The sequence below is a fragment of the Anopheles aquasalis genome, chromosome 2 (assembly GCF_943734665.1).
Source record: "Anopheles aquasalis chromosome 2, idAnoAquaMG_Q_19, whole genome shotgun sequence".
Lineage (NCBI taxonomy): Eukaryota > Metazoa > Arthropoda > Insecta > Diptera > Culicidae > Anopheles > Anopheles aquasalis.
In genome coordinates this window covers 87,205,607-87,223,146 of record NC_064877.1, presented here as the reverse complement: position 1 = coordinate 87,223,146, position 17,540 = coordinate 87,205,607, and the positions used below count along the sequence as shown (strand labels likewise).

At 54.8% G+C, this 17,540-nt stretch overlaps 1 protein-coding gene and 1 long non-coding RNA gene across 2 annotated transcripts in view; both read right to left on the bottom strand.

The window, feature by feature from the left end:
* Window positions 1-7,959, bottom strand: part of LOC126573482 (multiple epidermal growth factor-like domains protein 8) — an 11,256-nt gene extending 3,297 nt beyond the window's left edge. Inside the window, exons 1-4 of the mRNA XM_050233638.1 lie at window positions 7,700-7,959; window positions 7,438-7,629; window positions 7,128-7,379; window positions 1-7,061 (exon numbers count right to left, since the gene is read on the bottom strand). The exon at window positions 1-7,061 is cut by the window's left edge and continues 80 nt beyond it. Of these exons, the coding sequence (XP_050089595.1) occupies window positions 1-7,061; window positions 7,128-7,379; window positions 7,438-7,629; window positions 7,700-7,852 (7,658 nt within the window). The 5' untranslated portion in view covers window positions 7,853-7,959. The remainder of the gene's footprint in view (window positions 7,062-7,127; window positions 7,380-7,437; window positions 7,630-7,699) is intronic.
* Window positions 7,960-11,112: 3,153 nt separating this feature from the next.
* On the bottom strand, window positions 11,113-16,677 carry LOC126571118 (uncharacterized). The gene is made up of 2 exons (XR_007607863.1): window positions 15,162-16,677; window positions 11,113-12,774 (listed from the first exon to the last, which is right to left on the bottom strand). It is a non-coding gene; the product is annotated as an uncharacterized LOC126571118 (long non-coding RNA).
* Between the last annotated feature and the right edge of the window lie 863 nt (window positions 16,678-17,540).

The window sequence follows — 17,540 nt, the reverse complement described above, 5'->3', positions numbered from 1 at the left end:
GTGTACGATTCCTTACACTTCATGCACTGCAGTGACCAACAGTTGTACGCATGGTTTTTGGCCTTCGTCGAGCACGTGTTGTCGCTCTCCGTGTTGTTGCCACAGTTACACTTTTCGCCCGTGATCGGATCACACATATCACCATGGCCATTACACTCACAGGGCCAGCAAGGTTTAGCCGTATTGGCCGCTCGCAGAAAGTACCCCGGTACACACGTTTCACACCGATCACCATCCGTGTAGTTGCCACACCGGAGACAAATGGCATCGCTCAATGGGCCTTCATGGATCCGCTCTTCAATTGCCGCCCGTGGCAAGTTCCGCATGACCGCTTCCGAATCACGCTCCACACAAACATCCGTCTGACCGTGGCAGTACTCGGAACACGGAACACACTCGCCACCGTTACGTGGATCACCGACGTAGAACGGTAAACACTTGTCGCACTGATCACCGACGGTGTGGTTGTAGCACTGCAGACACTTATCCAGCTGCCCCGGACCGGCACAGTTCGAGTGGCCATTACACTGACACTGGATGCTACAGTTGACCCCGACGTACCCGAAATCACACTCGCACACATTCGGCTCGATGCAGTTTCCTCGTACACATCCCTGGCTACAAACCGGGAGACACTCCGAGGATCCCGGACTGGCACTGTACCCGGGTGCACACCGACACTCATAGCCTGCTTGGAAATCCACGCAACGTTCGGACCTGGCGTCACAGTTATGGTGGCCATTCTGACACTCGTTCTCCGGTGGACACTTGTAGTAGTTCCATCCGAACCGATCCGATGGTTCCGCCGGTGCTTTGCTGCGTGTCTGGTAGATGGCGGCACAGGTCGACCCCGCGGCATGATTCGCCGGACCCTCAACCGATCCCTCCGTACAAACGCCTTCCCCTTCCGTGTCATTGCGCGAACACCAACCACAGTAGGCATGGCGCAAACAGCTCGAACACTGCGTAAAGCTGGAGCACGGTTCAGGGCAGGATTGTGGTTCATTCGGTTGCACCACCAAACCACAGATACCGCCGGAACAGTACAGTGGTTGAAACGTCGGTGAGATGCACTCGTTCAGCTGCGTTGACCACAGGCACTGCTCCTCACGATACAATCCGCCAACCGTTGCTACGTGACGTACGCATGAGCTACAGTTGCGATAGACGTTACAGCGCACCGGGCACATCGCCGTATGGTTGCTTGGATTTGGTTCCGATTCTTCCGATCCGGTATTCAACGCAACCACCTGCCGACAACGATACTGATGACCATCCCGCTCCCAGGCGCAACCCGGGATCGCGCGACATCCTTCACAATCTCCGGCCACACACCGACCACCGGGACACTGTTCAACCGATTCGATCGTCGTCAGATTCGGTGCAGGTGTTGTTGTTGTGCAGTGCTTCTGCATCGCACAATCGCTGGTTGCCAGGGGTGACACTACGCGCGGTATGCAGCTTCCCTTCGTGTGACAATCCGGGCACCACTGGCAAGGCGATTCCCGTTCACCGTGCCAGGGGTAGCTGGCCAGACAGGAGGCACACGTCTTAAACGAACCACAGGCCCGCCGACTGATCCACGTACCATCACACGCCGTACCACTGTTGAACGAGATCGTACCATTGTATCCCTCGCAGGCGGCCGTCGGTCGTTCGACCGAGTAGCAATGCGAGAGGCTGTCCTCGGGCATGGCCGATTTGACCGAACAGAAACTGCACCCGGTGTACTGGCGACAGAAGTACTTCGATCTGCTCCACAGATCGCACATATCTTCGGGCAGATTGATGCGCGTTACCCGGCAATGGTTGCTACCATCCCAACCGGCCACCACGTAGATCGCACCACTCTCCACATCCTGTGCCATGGCCTGCGCGTACGTGACGCCGTATGCCGTGCCGATACGTTCCGCATCTTTCGCCAACCGGATCCACTGATTGCAGCGATAGACGTACGCGATCATCACTTCCTGTTCCGTGCTGAGTGAGGTCGCGTTCGAGCGTCCCCCAAACAGTAGCATATAATTCTCCGTAGCAACCGCCGAGTGTAGGTACCTTGGTGACGGTACAAACTCACCGCCATGGTAGATGAACGGGGGTAGCTCTGTCCACGTTTTGTCCGGAACACTAAAAGCGAACAAGCGGTTCGAGACGATCGACACCCCGTCCACGGTGCGGATACCGCCGTACACGTACACCACCTGGTTCGTCGCATGATAGACGGCGGTGTGGCCGTACAGGCCACCCGGCGTACGACCCGACGCGAACGTTAACGGTGACCAGCTACCGGTGGCCAGATTGTACAACCACACTCGATTCTGTAGTCCACGCTCGATCGAGAAACCACCGATCAACAGCAACTGTTCCTTCTCACCATCGCGCACCAGGTTAAGCGTGTGGCCGGCCAATCCCGGTGGCCGTGTCCCATTCTGGGACACCAAACTCCATCGTTGCGTTTGCAGCCCAAACTGCCACAGATCATCTAACGTTCCGTTGCGCGAGAGACCACCGTAGATGAAGATTGATTGCCGTGAGCTAATGATTTCGGCCGCATGATAGTACCGGCCCTGTGGCATCCGATCTTCCGGACTCGAATCCACCGTCACCTGCATCCAGGTGTTGTTCTTCGTATCGAACTGCCGTATATCGTTCAGGGGTCCATGGGACAGCGAGTAACCACCAAACATCCACAGTGAACCGCGTCGATCCGCGACCAACGTGTGGCCAAAGCGAGGCAACGTCTTCCTCAGATGCTCGAAGCTCTCCGAGACGAGGTGCGAGTTGAACAGCTCGGTAAAGACCACACTCGAGGGCTTGACCGCGAGCGAACAATCATCTCCACCGAATCCAGCCGCACAGATACATCGACCATAGCCATGGTCACACACTCCGTGCCGCTTTTCCTCATTACAATCCGATGGACAGATGCGCAGGGTACAGCGTGGTCCCGTGAAACCTTTCGGACAACCGCATCGACCGTCCTCCCCACACACGTACGGCCTATCGCAGCTGTCCGCCGTACAGCTCATCACGGAGTAGATCGCATTAAAGCCCTGTCCCCGACGGCCATGTTTGTAGTGCACGGTCAGATGTCCGGAGCGGGCTTCCGCTGTCCAGGAACCACGATTTTCGCTGCAAAAAACCGCGATAAGTTGCTTCTGTTGCGCTACCCCCGTCAGATCTGGTAGTCCATCGTACACGTAGACCGCATTCTCGCCACAAGTCACATTCATCCGATCGGCCTCGATTTCGATCTGTATGATCGCGTTCCGTAGCTCCACACCGGCTCTCGTCGTAGGGCTAACAATCCAGAGGCATTCCCGGGTTTCCAGACCGTTAGCACTGCGGCTCGATTGGTACGAACCGAGTCCTTGCGTTCCAACCTGCGTCAGGACACCACGCGATGCACACTCGTGGTAACATTGGCCACCATCTTTCGGTTCACCGTAAAAGTTCCGATTACACATCTCACACCTCAGGCCCTCGGTGTAATCCTGGCAGTAACATTCGCCTGTCTGTGCATCGCATACCCCAAGCGCCACATTTCCGTGGCCATTGCAATTGCACGGCTGACAGCCGGCTTCCGTCGTGGCATTACCGAAGCTACCGGCACTGCATCGCTCACAGGCCGCACCCTCAGTCCAGTTCATACACCGGTCACACTTTCCGATGCCCTGGAGACACGTGGAGTGATTGTTACATTCGCAGTTCACACTACAATCGACACCGGTCCATCCAAGATCGCACAGACACCGGAAATCCGGTGCACCGGAGCAGTGCCCATGCAGACACGTTTCGTAGCAAGTCTGCCGACAATACCGGACACCATCACCGAAGAAACCCTTCCGGCATCGGCAATTGAATGAACCGTGCGTGTTGGTGCACTCGGCCTGCTCATGACAATCGTGCAACCCCAGCTCACATTCGTCCACATCCGGACACTGGGCGTAGGCCCATGCAGCGACTGCACCCGTCGATCCAATGCTGTTGTTGCGTACCACCAGTGCCTCCTGACAATCGCTCGCGGAGCGGCCAAAATCACCGCTCATACATACACCGTTGATCGGATTGTCGACCTCGAAACACCAGCCACAGCTTAGCGAACGAAGACAGTAGGTACAGTTCTGGAGGCTTTCACAGGATTTGCACTGCTGCACATTACCGCTGGTGATCGTAGTAAGCAGTGATGATTGTTGTCGCTGCCCTGCAGCCGTTGCCATGGACGATGAACCACCATCGAGTGTCGCTCCTAACGGTGGTGGTGGACCTAGGGTTTGATCGAGCCACTCCCGACACATCCCAAACTGGTACTCGCTGGTATAGACGGAAAAGCTGAAACACTGGCTCGTAGCCTCACACCAAACACACCGACCACGATCGTTCAAACAGGACGAACAATCCGAGCGCAGATAGCAAGGCGTTGGGCACTGATCTATCGAACGCACCGCCGCCTCGGATCGACCCCGGCGTGCGCACGCTGCATCCTCGGTCCACCATTCACACTGCCGTGACTCGATGCACTGTTCGCAGGAGATAAAGTTGGAACAGTTCGAACAGTGAGCCGGTTGAATGGTTAGATAGCGCCAATCCGACCCCGAACGACACTGTTCCGATTCGTTCGCTTCACGTGACAAACACACCCCGGTTAGATCGCACCAACCACACGATGAATCCGAAAGACACTCGAGACAGTTGCCATACGTAGCACAAGCGGCCGACCCGTTCGTGAACGGTTCCAGAAACTCGAACGTAAACGCCTGCGGTGGCACACCAGCGACACCGATGTGCTGCAGATGCATCTGGCTCAGATCCGGATGATGATGGTGCGCTGCACCGTGCGACAGGGAGGAACCACCATACAGGCCAACCTTGTTGCGATGGGCACGAAAGTCGACCAGGATGTTGGCATGATCGGTCCACTTGATCGACTGGCATGTCTGGCTGGTTTCGTTGGACGAGAAGTTTGTCGTCAGCATGCCGGCACTGGGAATGACGGGGATCGGGGTCGATCCCCGGGGAGGGACCTGCACCGTCACCAGCATCGCATTGGCATGACTAACGCACGCCTGCAGTACGGCACTCGATCGATCGTTCACTGACGTCACGGTGGCCGCGGGTGTGATCACGGGGAAACGAATAAATCCAAGCAACCGCGCCATAACCTGACCACCGAGTAGCTGCAGTTCGGTTGGTGTGTTCGAAGGAGGCGAACTAAAATCGGCCATTGTCGCGTTCACAATCATTACCGAGTCCGGCATCGAGAGGTTCACCGGATGAAGATACTTTAGGAACGTTAGTCCGGGTCTTTTATCGAGCGCGGTACATTCACTCGGCCGAGTCACCTCGGTACCCTTGGTACCCCACCAGCCAGGCTTCTGCGATGGGGTATCCTCACCGCACACACCGTAATTGTCGTCCTTGTGGTGGCAGCGAGCATTCTGTACGCACCAGGTACACCGATCAAGACCCAGCTTGTGAGCGATCGATTGCTGATGATGATGATGATGACCATGTGGCCCATACCGACCAACAGAAGCCTCTCCTTTTCCATCCGCCGATGCACCACCATGCACGAGACAGGAATGGCAATCGCCCAGCACCGAGCAGATGCCTTTGCAGCGCGTTGTTTGCAGATTCGTGGTACAGTTGGCACCGATCGTGCGTCCGTAGCACACACTGTCGGCCGAACACCAGCCACACTCGAGATCGGCCAGACACTCGTTGAAGGAGGTGTGCCGTGGACAGGCCGCTTCCGGTGCGAACGTTTCACCTTCATTCACCGGCACCACCAGCATACCAGGAAGCGTATACGCCAACAAGTCACCATTGACGTTACCATGGTAACCACCGACAATCAACAGCGTATGACCGCGCCGTACAGCGGCACCGTGTGCAAAGACACCCTGCTTCTTGGGATACCGGAAGCGCACATTTGCCGGGGCCAGTACCTCCGGATTGATCCAGCTGTGGCACCCCAGATGGTACAGGTACATCTGGTTGTCGTAGCAAATCTCCTCCTTGTTGTGCTTGTGCGAGTAGCCACCAAACACTAGCAGATAGTTTCCGATGATGGTGGTCGTGTGGAAGGCACGCTCACGTGGCGCATACCCATCATGTAGTGCCGTCCGTGGGTACTGCAGTTCCGCCCAGTGTCGATGATCAAGCTGAAACGCAAACATGCGATCGGAGAGACGCGAAAAGCGGGCCACATTTGCCAGCATGCCACCGTACACGATGAGCGAGTTGGTGGAACGCTGGTACGAGGTCGTATGGGCCACCATCCGCACATCCAGTGTCTTGCCACCGCGTGGCACTATCTCCTCCCATTGCTCTCCCGTTCCAGCCTCGGTGGGGCCACGCAGTCGAATGCGAAACAAACGCGACGAAAACTCTCCATCTTCCATCGCCCCACCGAACACGTACAGAAATTCACCGGCCAGTGTAATCGTATGGCGTGTAAGGGGTGGTGGCCGGATCGTCGAGTCGAGGGCACGCTCCGACCATGTTCCACCGGCCTCTGATACGTTATACAGCCAGAGATCGTTCGCAAGCAGACCATTCGCTAGTTTACCACCGAACAGGACGAAACCATCGTGCATGGCGGTCGCTGCGTGACCATACCGTCCGACCGGACGTGATCCATTCACGAACGCTTCCGTCAGCAAGCCACTCCGGTTATCGGCCAGTGTGAAGAGGACGTTCGAGAGGAAGTTTGGTTCACGCGACAATCCAAGCAATCGTTCCGATTCCTCCTCCAGTAGCAACGATCTGCTGCGTAGCAATGCTTCAGTTTCATCGGTGGCCACATCACCGTGTCGAAGATCTAACCGTACACCCCACTCATCCTCCCACTGGTTGCTGGAGAACCGGAACACACACAAACTGTCCAGCACCTCGTTTAGGTTGTAGCCACCGAACACGTACAGCGCATCCGAGCGCTCATAGTACACAGCCGAGTGGGCCGCCCTTGGCGGAAGACCGTTCCGTGTGCTAGACAACCAGTGCCACTGCTTCGCGACAGGATTGTCCAGCTCCAGACTACAGGCTTGGCCGGCGTAGCCCTGAAATCGGTGAGACGGGATGAGTAAAACGCGGTCTCTTTGCGAGTGATCGAAGCAACCATTTACCGTTGCACAACGACATCGATCTCCGGCGCAGGTTCCTTGGACGCTACCGGTGCCTGGTGCAGCTTCTTCACCGCACCGATTGGGACACGCTTCGATGCCACAATCATTCCCTACCCAGCCGGTCTCACAACGACACGTATGTTCGACGCACTGACCGTGGTCACTGCAATTGTTCCGACAGTTCGTTATGGAATACTCTGCCCGAAAACCCTCCAGCACGTAGTTTGTGTCGGAGTACAGCAAGATCAGCATCTGTGGACAGAGAGATGAGTCACGTGTGCTCGCTGCGGGACAGTCGCACAGTACTTACGGAGCCGGAGGAGGCGACCACACGCTGCGGTTCAGTGTTGCCACTGAAACTCCCAAGCAGAGGGGCCCGGAACGAGTCGCCATCGTAGATAAAGATGTAATCGTACGAACACTCGGTGGCCATCGTCCGGAACTGTAGCGTCACGAACTGGCTGTCGTTCTGGGCCCGGATCAGCCACTCGCAGTGCGAATCCTGAAGCGGGAAGCGGAGAATCGGTTACCACTCGATCAGAGACGGGACGGGACGGGGAGATTGTCCTCACCTGGGTGTAGTTGACGGCCGGACCATCGCTGATTTCCCCGAACGGGTTTGTGAGCACGCGGCGCGTCTTATCGCAGGAGCTCCTCCCCGAGGTTGATTGCGCGACGAGGAAGAGCGGAAGCAGCTCCAAAACTAGCAGGGCCACCAACCGCATCCCGCCGTTCAGCCGCCCGCGGTGGCATCCGGTGGTTTTAATTAACAACAAAACGAACCCCCAATGAAAAGTGGGAAGAATTGCGAGATCACTTTTTTTGTGCGATTCACGCCTCCCGCAGACCAAAACAACGAAGGTGCACACACAAGCACACGGTACACAGGTACACGGTATCGAGCAGTCGGCCACACTATCGAGCAGTCAATCACGGTATCATGCAGTTGGCCAACAGGGTGATTCGTGGATTTTAAACCTCGTGTTACGACTCTGCCTGGACCTATTTTCTAGTGAAACACATTTTTAAGCACGTTTCTTTATTTAAATAATTGATATTTTGAATGTCAGAGAAACTCCCACACAAGCGTTTTTTTTAATCCCCGAAGTTATGCAAAACTGCTCGTATTCAGCTGACCTGCTCGACTGGTTCGACTTTAGTCCGATGATGGCGCTAGTGCGCACACAAAATTTACACGAAATAGCCCAGTATGGTGAATTCAAAATATCGGCTTTCCTCATTAAACCGAGACTCAAAATTCCCACAAACGAATGCCACAGGCTTTCGGAATCTAGTTCAGTCCATTTACAGAATACAATAGATTGCTTATCTTCGATTTTATTGGTTTTAAATAGTTTCATTCCGTTTGTCATCATTAAAAAACAGAACTACGAAAAGGAAATCAGGAATTCTCGATACACAACAAAGCATTGATTTATTGATCATTCTTTTATCCATTATTTATCGCTCACACGCCCACACGCAAACACACTACAACACGCGATGATCTGTTGTCAGCACATTAAGTGTACTCCAACATGTGCCGGGTTTCTGAAATCCACCAGAGCACCTGATGAAGTACAATAGACATGTGACAAAGGGTACGAAAAGATGACTCTGTAGACACTGCGGGCTTCCAATCCAAGCAAGCACCGAATGCAACCAGCGGTTATGGAAACGCACAGCTCGATGACCTCCCGATGAATCCGTCCTCCAAAAACGAAAAGCGAAAGAAGATTCGCGCGGATCGCGAGTTTGCTAAAACGTTCCGGAAAAGACGCTCTGCACGAACGCACCAACAGTAGCAACAGCGGCAAGGGCAGCACCAACCGGGAGAATGGTTTACGTCAACCGGAAATCGGTACATTAATAATTAATAAGCGCCGTTCCGCGTGATCCGAGCTAGCTAAGGGAGCGGTGCGCACCGCTCCACTCTCTTGTTGCGAATGTTCGTTGACTTGCTTCTTGGCAACGATCTTCCACCAAGCGGACCCCGGCCACCGGAAATGGTGCGTCCGTATACACGCTGTAAAAGATAGATAGAAAGAGAGGAAAAGAGAAGAAGAAAACGGAACATAAATCGCGACGCGTGACCACCGGCCAAGCCGGGCACACACTCGCACGGGCCGCAGCATATTGATCGTCATTTCCTTCCTTCCTTCCGGTGTGTGAGTGGATGCTGCTGCAATCGATCAACTGCGGCGGGGTGACTGCACAAGAGAACTCGCGGCATGCGCCAGCACAACACGACGATGCCACTTCCTTCCGGTGTTTCGCAACGCAACGCGGTGCACGGTTTAGCGATCATAATCCTCTCATCATCATCCCGCCACTCCAGCACTGGCAGGCAAATGACGATCTCCGAGCACACATCCGGTACCGCCACGGTGATGATGATGATGACCATTGCAATGTTGTATGGCGATCGTGGGTTTGCGCCGCCCTCGTATCGCCTCGCGCCTGGCCATCATCAAAATGCGGTGGCGTTCGGGAAGCTGTCAAAAGAAAGAAGAAAGCGCGAATGAAATTAGTGGATCTGGGATGTGTTTCAAACCGACCGACTCCTCTTCAATAATCTTGGTTTTCTCGCTTTCAAGTGAACCGTCAAATCTGGGTCAATGCCTACTACTAGTAACCACACGACGGAGAAATCGAATGCCGCTCCGCCTTCACGCTGCTGCTGTTGCTGGTGGTGGTGGTTCATCAATGATCGGTGAATCGATGCAGCATACAATTCGGAAAAGCAATGGGAGGAAAAGCGTGGCATAAATTGACTGCATCATATCGTAGCGCACCCCGCACGATTGAAGTTTTCCTCGATATATCGCTGCTCGCGAGACGGGGCAACGCCTACTATAGCCGGCCGGGGGGTGATGTAAGCCAGAGCAAACTGCGATCACGGGAACCACTGGGAAGAGAGACGCGCGGAGAGAAATGCCGCCCCGGAGTTCCTCCCCCCCCTTGCCGTCGCCGCCGTCGTCTGCATACCAAAAATAAAATAGAATGGAAACGGTTTTTGCGAAAATGATGGCGTATAATGAGGTCACAGCGCAGCGGAGGGAGATGCAGGCGGCGCCCGAGAGTAGCGGCGCTGCGAGGAGATTTGCTAAAAATAGACTCGCCTCAAATAATGAATAATGAACTGCCAACACGGAGAAACTCGACACGAGAAAGGAGGTGGGCCGGTTGGAGGGGCGGGGGGCATTGGGCGGCGCTGATGGAGCCCGGTGCTTTGAAGAAAGGCGAAATCATGGAATAAAACGCTTGGAGAAGAGATCGAACAGCAGCCGCAGCCACAGCAGCTGACAGCAGAAGGCAAAAGATCGAGACAGAAATAAAGAAATGGAACGCGGTACCGGAAGCAAACCACACATTGAGGGTATTTGAGGGCGTGGATGACTTGACTTCCACACGCAACCCAGACTGCGCTACTTTGATGCTCACCATGATGATGATGATGATGATCGATCTAAGAATGGGATAGCATTTCCGGACCCGAAAAATTCCCAATTCGTGGTACTGACTGACTGTTTAACGAGTGCTCGACGAGGTGCGCACGCCTTAACCATGGAGCCAATGTCGCGAGCGGCGTCCAATCGTGACCAAATATAGTGCGTGCGCCACAGAAACAAGTTATTCCAGTTCCGTTGGCCCCGTGTTCCTGGCGTCTTGACTGGCCTTGTTCGGTCTCTGCTCGATGTTGCCAGGCGGAAGGAGGCAAACGATTTCACAGATTTCACGAATTCCACGTCGCCCGGCGCGAGTGCCAATTTTGACACCTACAGAGCTGGCCGGGCGAGCACCATTGGAATTCGGTTCCGGTCATACATACCAGCGTGACGTAGGGGCAGTAGCAGCATCCACGTATGCACGCAACGCCAACACTACCCTATCAGTGACCTCAATCAGGGCTCAGTGAGCTGTTTGTACGCGCTCAGCGCGCCAGGAAATTCCGCTTCACGGACTGACTCACGATCATGGCGAATCCAGGGCAGAAGATGACTAACAACGACCTTCTTCTATTTCTTCTTATTTTTCCCCAGCCCTGCCAACGCTGATAAGCACATTCATCATCCTCGGCCAGAGTGGTCCGGCGGAAGTTTGTGCAATGGTCAGCATTACCTCTATTTGCGATTGCGATGATTCAGCCGGTCTCGAAGAAAACACTCTCAGTCGACGATTGATCCCTGCATGAGCAATCGTACCGTGATTTGGCGATGCAACGCGATAAACGGGCAACGAGGAAACGAGGTTCTTCTCTGATGTACCCTCTTCTGGGTTGGTGATCAATGATCGCCCTGACATGACGTCACCGGATGCACAGAACGAGTGGCCAGGAGGGAGGGCAAAGCACACATCATCATACACTCGCGCTGGCCGTTGACGTCAACAGCACCAGCAGCAGCAGCAGCAGCAGGTCGTTGCGGTGCGCGTCCCGTTGTTTGACTTCTTGACAGCCACCGCGGTGGTGGCCGATTCTTCCATTCTACCGTGGCCAGGCCACTCCGTGTATGTGTCTGTTTGTTTATTTAAGCAAAGAAAAACTGCGCAGCACACGCAGCAAAACAGGCCGATCGTCGCACCGTGAGTCCATTGACTTTTGCGATCCGGCCCCGCACATTCCAATCGCATTCCATAATGGGAAAGAGAGAGAGAGAGAGCGAAAAGTGGACACTCCGCACACCAACTGTAACCTGCCACAGGTACTGTTGTCCTCGCCGAAAAGGGTTGTGATCATGCTACACAGCGTACCTGGGGGAGTGGTGTCTTAATAATGGCACCGAATAGAGCATCTTATCAGCCCCAGACACAGCGGCCGATACCCGTGCAGTCGCCAGCCGATCCCCGAACGGCCGATTGATGTCAGCATGTACGCACGTACTGGGGCGTCGACGTCCCACGATGACGTGGATGACGAAATGTTTGCCGCAAAAAGATAAAGCACTTCCCCGCACGTGCCGCTTTCGTGGTAATTCCTAGCTGGTCGATAAGTAAGTCACGCTGAAGAAGTGCTACACCACACGCCAACAGGGCCAATCACGGTGGAATGAAAGTGGAATTTTCCACCCAGAAGCTGCTGATGATCGTCGCAAACCCCCGGGAACCGGACCGGAATGGGGGACCGTTTGCTTAAAGCGAAGGTTAGAGCGTGGAGCGGAGAACCAGACCATCCTTCTTCCGGCTGAGAAGGAACAAGCAGTGTGTTTCACTTGGCTACTGCGATCTGTTGCTAGGGGTGCCTTCGTTGACTCGATCTCGCGCGCAGCGACAAACCATATCCGTTTTCCATCTCTCGCTCTCTCTTAATACTCAAATGTTTCATTTCTTGTCGAATGAGCAGAATCTGCACCAGGAAAGGATCTAAAAAGAAAAGACACTCAACCAGGCGCAGACCGTCGTCGGGAGCTAAGGAAGATGACAGCAAAAGCAAACCAGCAGAGACCTCGGGACGGAGACAGGATACAGCATTTACTCGCACACCACATACCATATGATGGTCATAAAACCGGTGGCGGCAGCCGGATCGCGTCGCGTTCACCTCTGGCGCTCTGGCGCTCTGGCGCAAATGTTCCGTTTTCTTGGAAACCGTCCGTCCGTCGTCCTTCAACCAATTCGTTTATTGCTTCGGTTCGGGGTGCGTTCTCATCTATCATGAACACGGAAAATGAGGGTGAAAAAGAGTAAATGGAAACGAAACTCAGCCGCAATAAGGAGGCAGGCTTCTCGAGAGTACGATCTTGATGCAAAAAAAAAAAATGGTGATCGGACACATGAGATCATGAGCCACCGCCCCCCTTGGTGTACGCGCTTCGAGAATGCTCCTGACGCGTACTCAGAGCAATCCGCGCACATTCTCCGACGGTCCTCTCTCACTCTCCGGGTTGTCAACTGCCGCCGATTGTCACGAGGCCTCCCTGGCGAGCGCGATATGATAATCGTCTCAACGAGCAGCAGCAGCAGCAAAGACCCCCGGGGGCGGTGGTTGATTCGAGGGGTTCCGTCCCTGGGACGGCAACAGGTTTTCGGGATGGTTCGACACACCAAATTCCGACCGAAATTCCGCTCGAACACGCACACCACCGACACCGACACCGACACCGAGAACGTGATAAGAGTTGACGCGCGCACGAATGACGTAACGCTTATCGGATTTTGCTGATGCGGAGAGCACGGCGTGTGAGCAGCGAGAGTAAAAGAAGCATTGGTGACGTTTACTACTTGATCACTTTAGAGGACGGCCAGAAAGTGAATAAAAATAGACACGGTTCGGTACCGGGCCCGGTTTACTAGGGGAACAGAGGGAGAGTGGGGCCATTTATCAAAATCATCCACAACAATCCCAACATTCGCTGGCCATCGGAGTGATCTCAGTAACCATTTGATTTTTCGTTAAATTTTCCTTCCATCGTTTCTGTGATTGCTTCGATTAATTGTCGGGGCTGGAAAACTTCATCCTCACAAACGAAAACCTGAAAAGCATAATTCGCTATAATAAAGCCATACAACGACCGGGCAGGGCAGACAGGCAAGATGACGATCGTCGATCGCAAAAGGGCAGCAGGTGGCGCCCCAGGTCCACGTTGACAAAGACACAACGGTATGGAGAGCAGGCGCAAAAGAAGAATAGGGGGGTGGGGGGAACGAATGGCGCCGATGAAGCCCTAACCTCATTTCGCCGAGTGCCGAATTATTCAAATTTTCTAGCTGCATGATTTTTCGTTTTTCGAATTCCGATTCCCCACCAAAGTCTCACTCACATGCGTACATACTCCGGCGGGGGCTGCTCTCTCTCTCTCTCTGTCTCTCTCATTCGATCGTGTGTTGTTGGGCACGAAGGGGTTGGAGTAGTAGTAGTAGCTGCTAGCGCCGGGGGAATCGCACTTTTCGCTAATGCGCACTTAAGTGAATGACAATTGGGGTGGCGGATGGTTTCGCGGATTCGCCGTCGTCGTCGTTCTTCTTGTCCTCCTCTCGGTGCTCGTGAAGCCGCACAACGCGCGCTACTTCAGGTACCTGACTGTTTGCAAAATGGATCAAGTCCCGGTTCCTGCTTAGCGCGCGTCGTTCAACGGTTCACCCAACAGACGCGGCCGACGACACAAAGTAGCGCTGGTATCACATCGTCGCCATCATCGTCGTCGTTGCTGTGCAATGATCGTAGTAACACTTTGGTCGTTGTCGTCCGCTTTCTGCACTTACTTACCATCGCGACACGACTCGGCCTGGCATTAGTTTTACGCGAAGCAATCTAAACCGACGGTACATCTAGAAGGCACTGGATGGGGTATGATGGTGGAACAAAACGAAATTTAAATGGCGCCCCAGACGGACACCCGGAAGAAAAACTTCCCCCCCGCCCGGGCGGACAAAAAAGCGCCAGTAGTGACCACACCACCACAGGTCGCTCGCGGTTCCTGCGATCCTGGCCTATTTCTCTTCCTTTCTTAACCACTCTCTCACAGCCAGCTGCTGTGCTATCGGTTTGCCTGGTTTCGCTTCCGGCTCGAACACAATGCCCGTCGAACAACCACACCATCTGCCTCGAGAACAAAAATAGCTCAAATGTGGCCCCCATTCGTCGCCGTTGTCGTTGTCGCGGAAATTACGCGATAGTGGCCTCCCGCCGGTGGGGATTTCTGAACCAAGGAGAGCTGCTCCCCGAGAGGGTGAAATGTGGAATGAAAAGTAAAATCATCCGCCCCATTCCGCGGTCGGTACATCATGCATCATTGTGAGGGTGAAGGGGGCTGGTAATAATAATTCCGATCTCGTGTTGAGGCAAGCGACCGCGAGCAAGCGCAACAAGTACACACCGCAGCAACCAGACTGCGTATGTGTCCCCATTATCCAAGGTTCAAGCATTTCAACGGAAAATGCGCGATGATAACCAGTGGAAGGGGCCGTTAGCCAGAGCGAGAACCGATCCGAAGGAAGTCCCAATTCTCTTTCGCGATCCGAGTTCATTAGCGCAATACCTACAAGTCACAAGAGGAACGATGGAATGGTGCAGGACATCTGTGAGCAGCAGCTTACCTTCCATTGATACGGCGCCATTACACGGTATGAATGTTCCTCATCATCATCATCATCTTCTTGTTCGGCCACAACGAGACCAATGACTGGGCACGCACGCAACCCACACACAAGGGTGCGGTGGGACAAAGCACTGTCTTTCTCCTCCTACACCCGGCGCCGTCGTCTGTCCATTGCTGTCGCCCTCCTGCTGGTTAGAGTGCGAAGAGGGGGAAGGCAGGGTGGTCCACAGTGAGCGCGACACACGTCTAGACGGTTGACCCCGTGCGCCAAGGTTCATGCGCGCTTTGTTGCGAACGCGACGGTCTCCTCCTCTCCTGGACTCTGTTCTCTCCGTCAGCTGGTGCGGGCGATTCCGGTTCCAGTTTCCGGTGGAGCAGTTGTTGGGCCGCGCCTGAGGTCATCCTTCATTCTGTTTGTTGTATGCGGGCCACAGTTTGCAAAGCAGCAGGCCGATCACTGACCCCTAGCGATGGCAACGGTGACGCCTTCTTGGATGATGCAGTCTACCGTGGGCGATGTCATCATGCGCGCATATTCTCCGACGCAGGTGCATTGCTCGATCCCGTGGTTCCTCCTCTTCTGGCGCTTCGAACTCCAAGTCCAATCCGCGATGATAGCAGTTGTCGAGCGCGAGCGCTTCGCTCTCATTATTGTCCGCCGGTAAAAAAGGATTCTATTTTTGATAACATTCGGCAGATTGTTCGGGGGCTCCGAAAAGACAAAAACCGCAAAACCCACGTCACACAGTCCCAGACGAAGGCGGCGCCAGGCGGTTCATTCAACCGGCGGCACATACACACCAGCACACACTACCACACATACGCGGGGACACGCACGGACACCGGAGGCACATTAACAATCCGCGGCCAGCGGAGATCGGACACTTGGTTGGACCAGAAGGAATCACCTCCGGCGGGAAAGAATCTTATTTGAACACGTAACTCTGTCCCTGTCTTCTTGATGGAAACTGCTGGAAATCCACACACCATCCGACGGCACCACTGTCGTCGACCTCGGCTCGGAACAGCCACACCACACGCAAAACCGGATGACACTGGCTGACTGGCTGGCTGCTGCCGCTGTCTCTAAGGCCGATCTCGGTCGTCGGTCCCCCGCCTTGTTCTGTGGTGTCTGTGTCTGTCTCTCAACGCAAAACAGTCACGCGCGCGCTTCGCAGCAAACCGTTGTCGCCGTCGTCGTCGTCGTCGTCGGCTGTTCTGTTTCCAACGGCTGCTACGGATGCTAAGGCGGCTGCTGCTGCTGCTGCTGCACCACACTACACACATTCACGGACCTTATCGCGCGACCGTCGAGTCAACTTTGCTTGGTTGTTAAGTGTGAACTCGCGTCCAACTCTCTTTCGTTCGCTCTCTCTCTCTCTCGTTCTAGCTTCGTGTGGGGCCTGCTATGATCTTGTCACATGCCCCCAACAATCCGAGGCCACTGATCCGGTGACACACGGGGCAGAGCTCGTTCAAAACTAATTCGCAAAAAAAAGTGTTCGCAACCACGGCAGACGATGGAGCCCCCACACAAGAATACACACTGGATCACCACCGCAGCAGCAGCAGCAGCAAAACACGAACTAAACTACTGCCCGGAGAGGATGACGACGACTGTGATGATGATGATGATGCTGGCGCTTCGAAACTGCCACGATGGCAACCGCAGCAAGACGACCGAACACCAGCCAGCAAGTCAGCCGGTGCTGCTGCAGCGCAGACTACTACCGAGCTCGCCGACGGCCACGATTCGAGTGAGGCGTGGTGGTGCCCGACAGCGCCATGTTGCTGCGACTGCTTACCGGCAACCGCCGACACCGCCAGCCAGCCAGCCAGCCAGCCAGCCAAGGTGATCATCGCTTCGCGTGCGCCCCACGGTTGCTGCGTGTACATAGAGACACAACTAGACGGCTCTCTCTCTCACTCGCTCGCCCTCGAACTCGAAGCTTGCAAAACCGAAGTGCGCCGGCTCTCTCGCGCCGCGCGTTCCGTCTTCTTCCTAAGGACTCTCTTCTTCTTCAGACACCCGACCCTCCCCCCGCTGCCCTGGCCGGTTGCCGAAAGGCTTATGTGTCTGGCTCGCTGCCTCCTTTCGCTGCCGTTTCCCCCTTGCAAACCCTTCTCTTATGCTCTCGCTGTCTCTCTCTCGTTCATTCCTTTTTGGTGGTCTCTGTCATGCGTGTGACATCCGACTCTCCTCCGATATCCTCTTCTTTGGGGCGGTTTGCGGTTGTCATTAGAGCGTCCTTCATCGGCCAGCGGCACTCCGAATGCACCGCACCGGCGACCCTCTGCGTGTGTGGTTGTGTTTGCGCCAGATACATCCGCCCCAAAACGACGAGAAGAAGCTTTATTTACGCGGCCAGCAACCCCA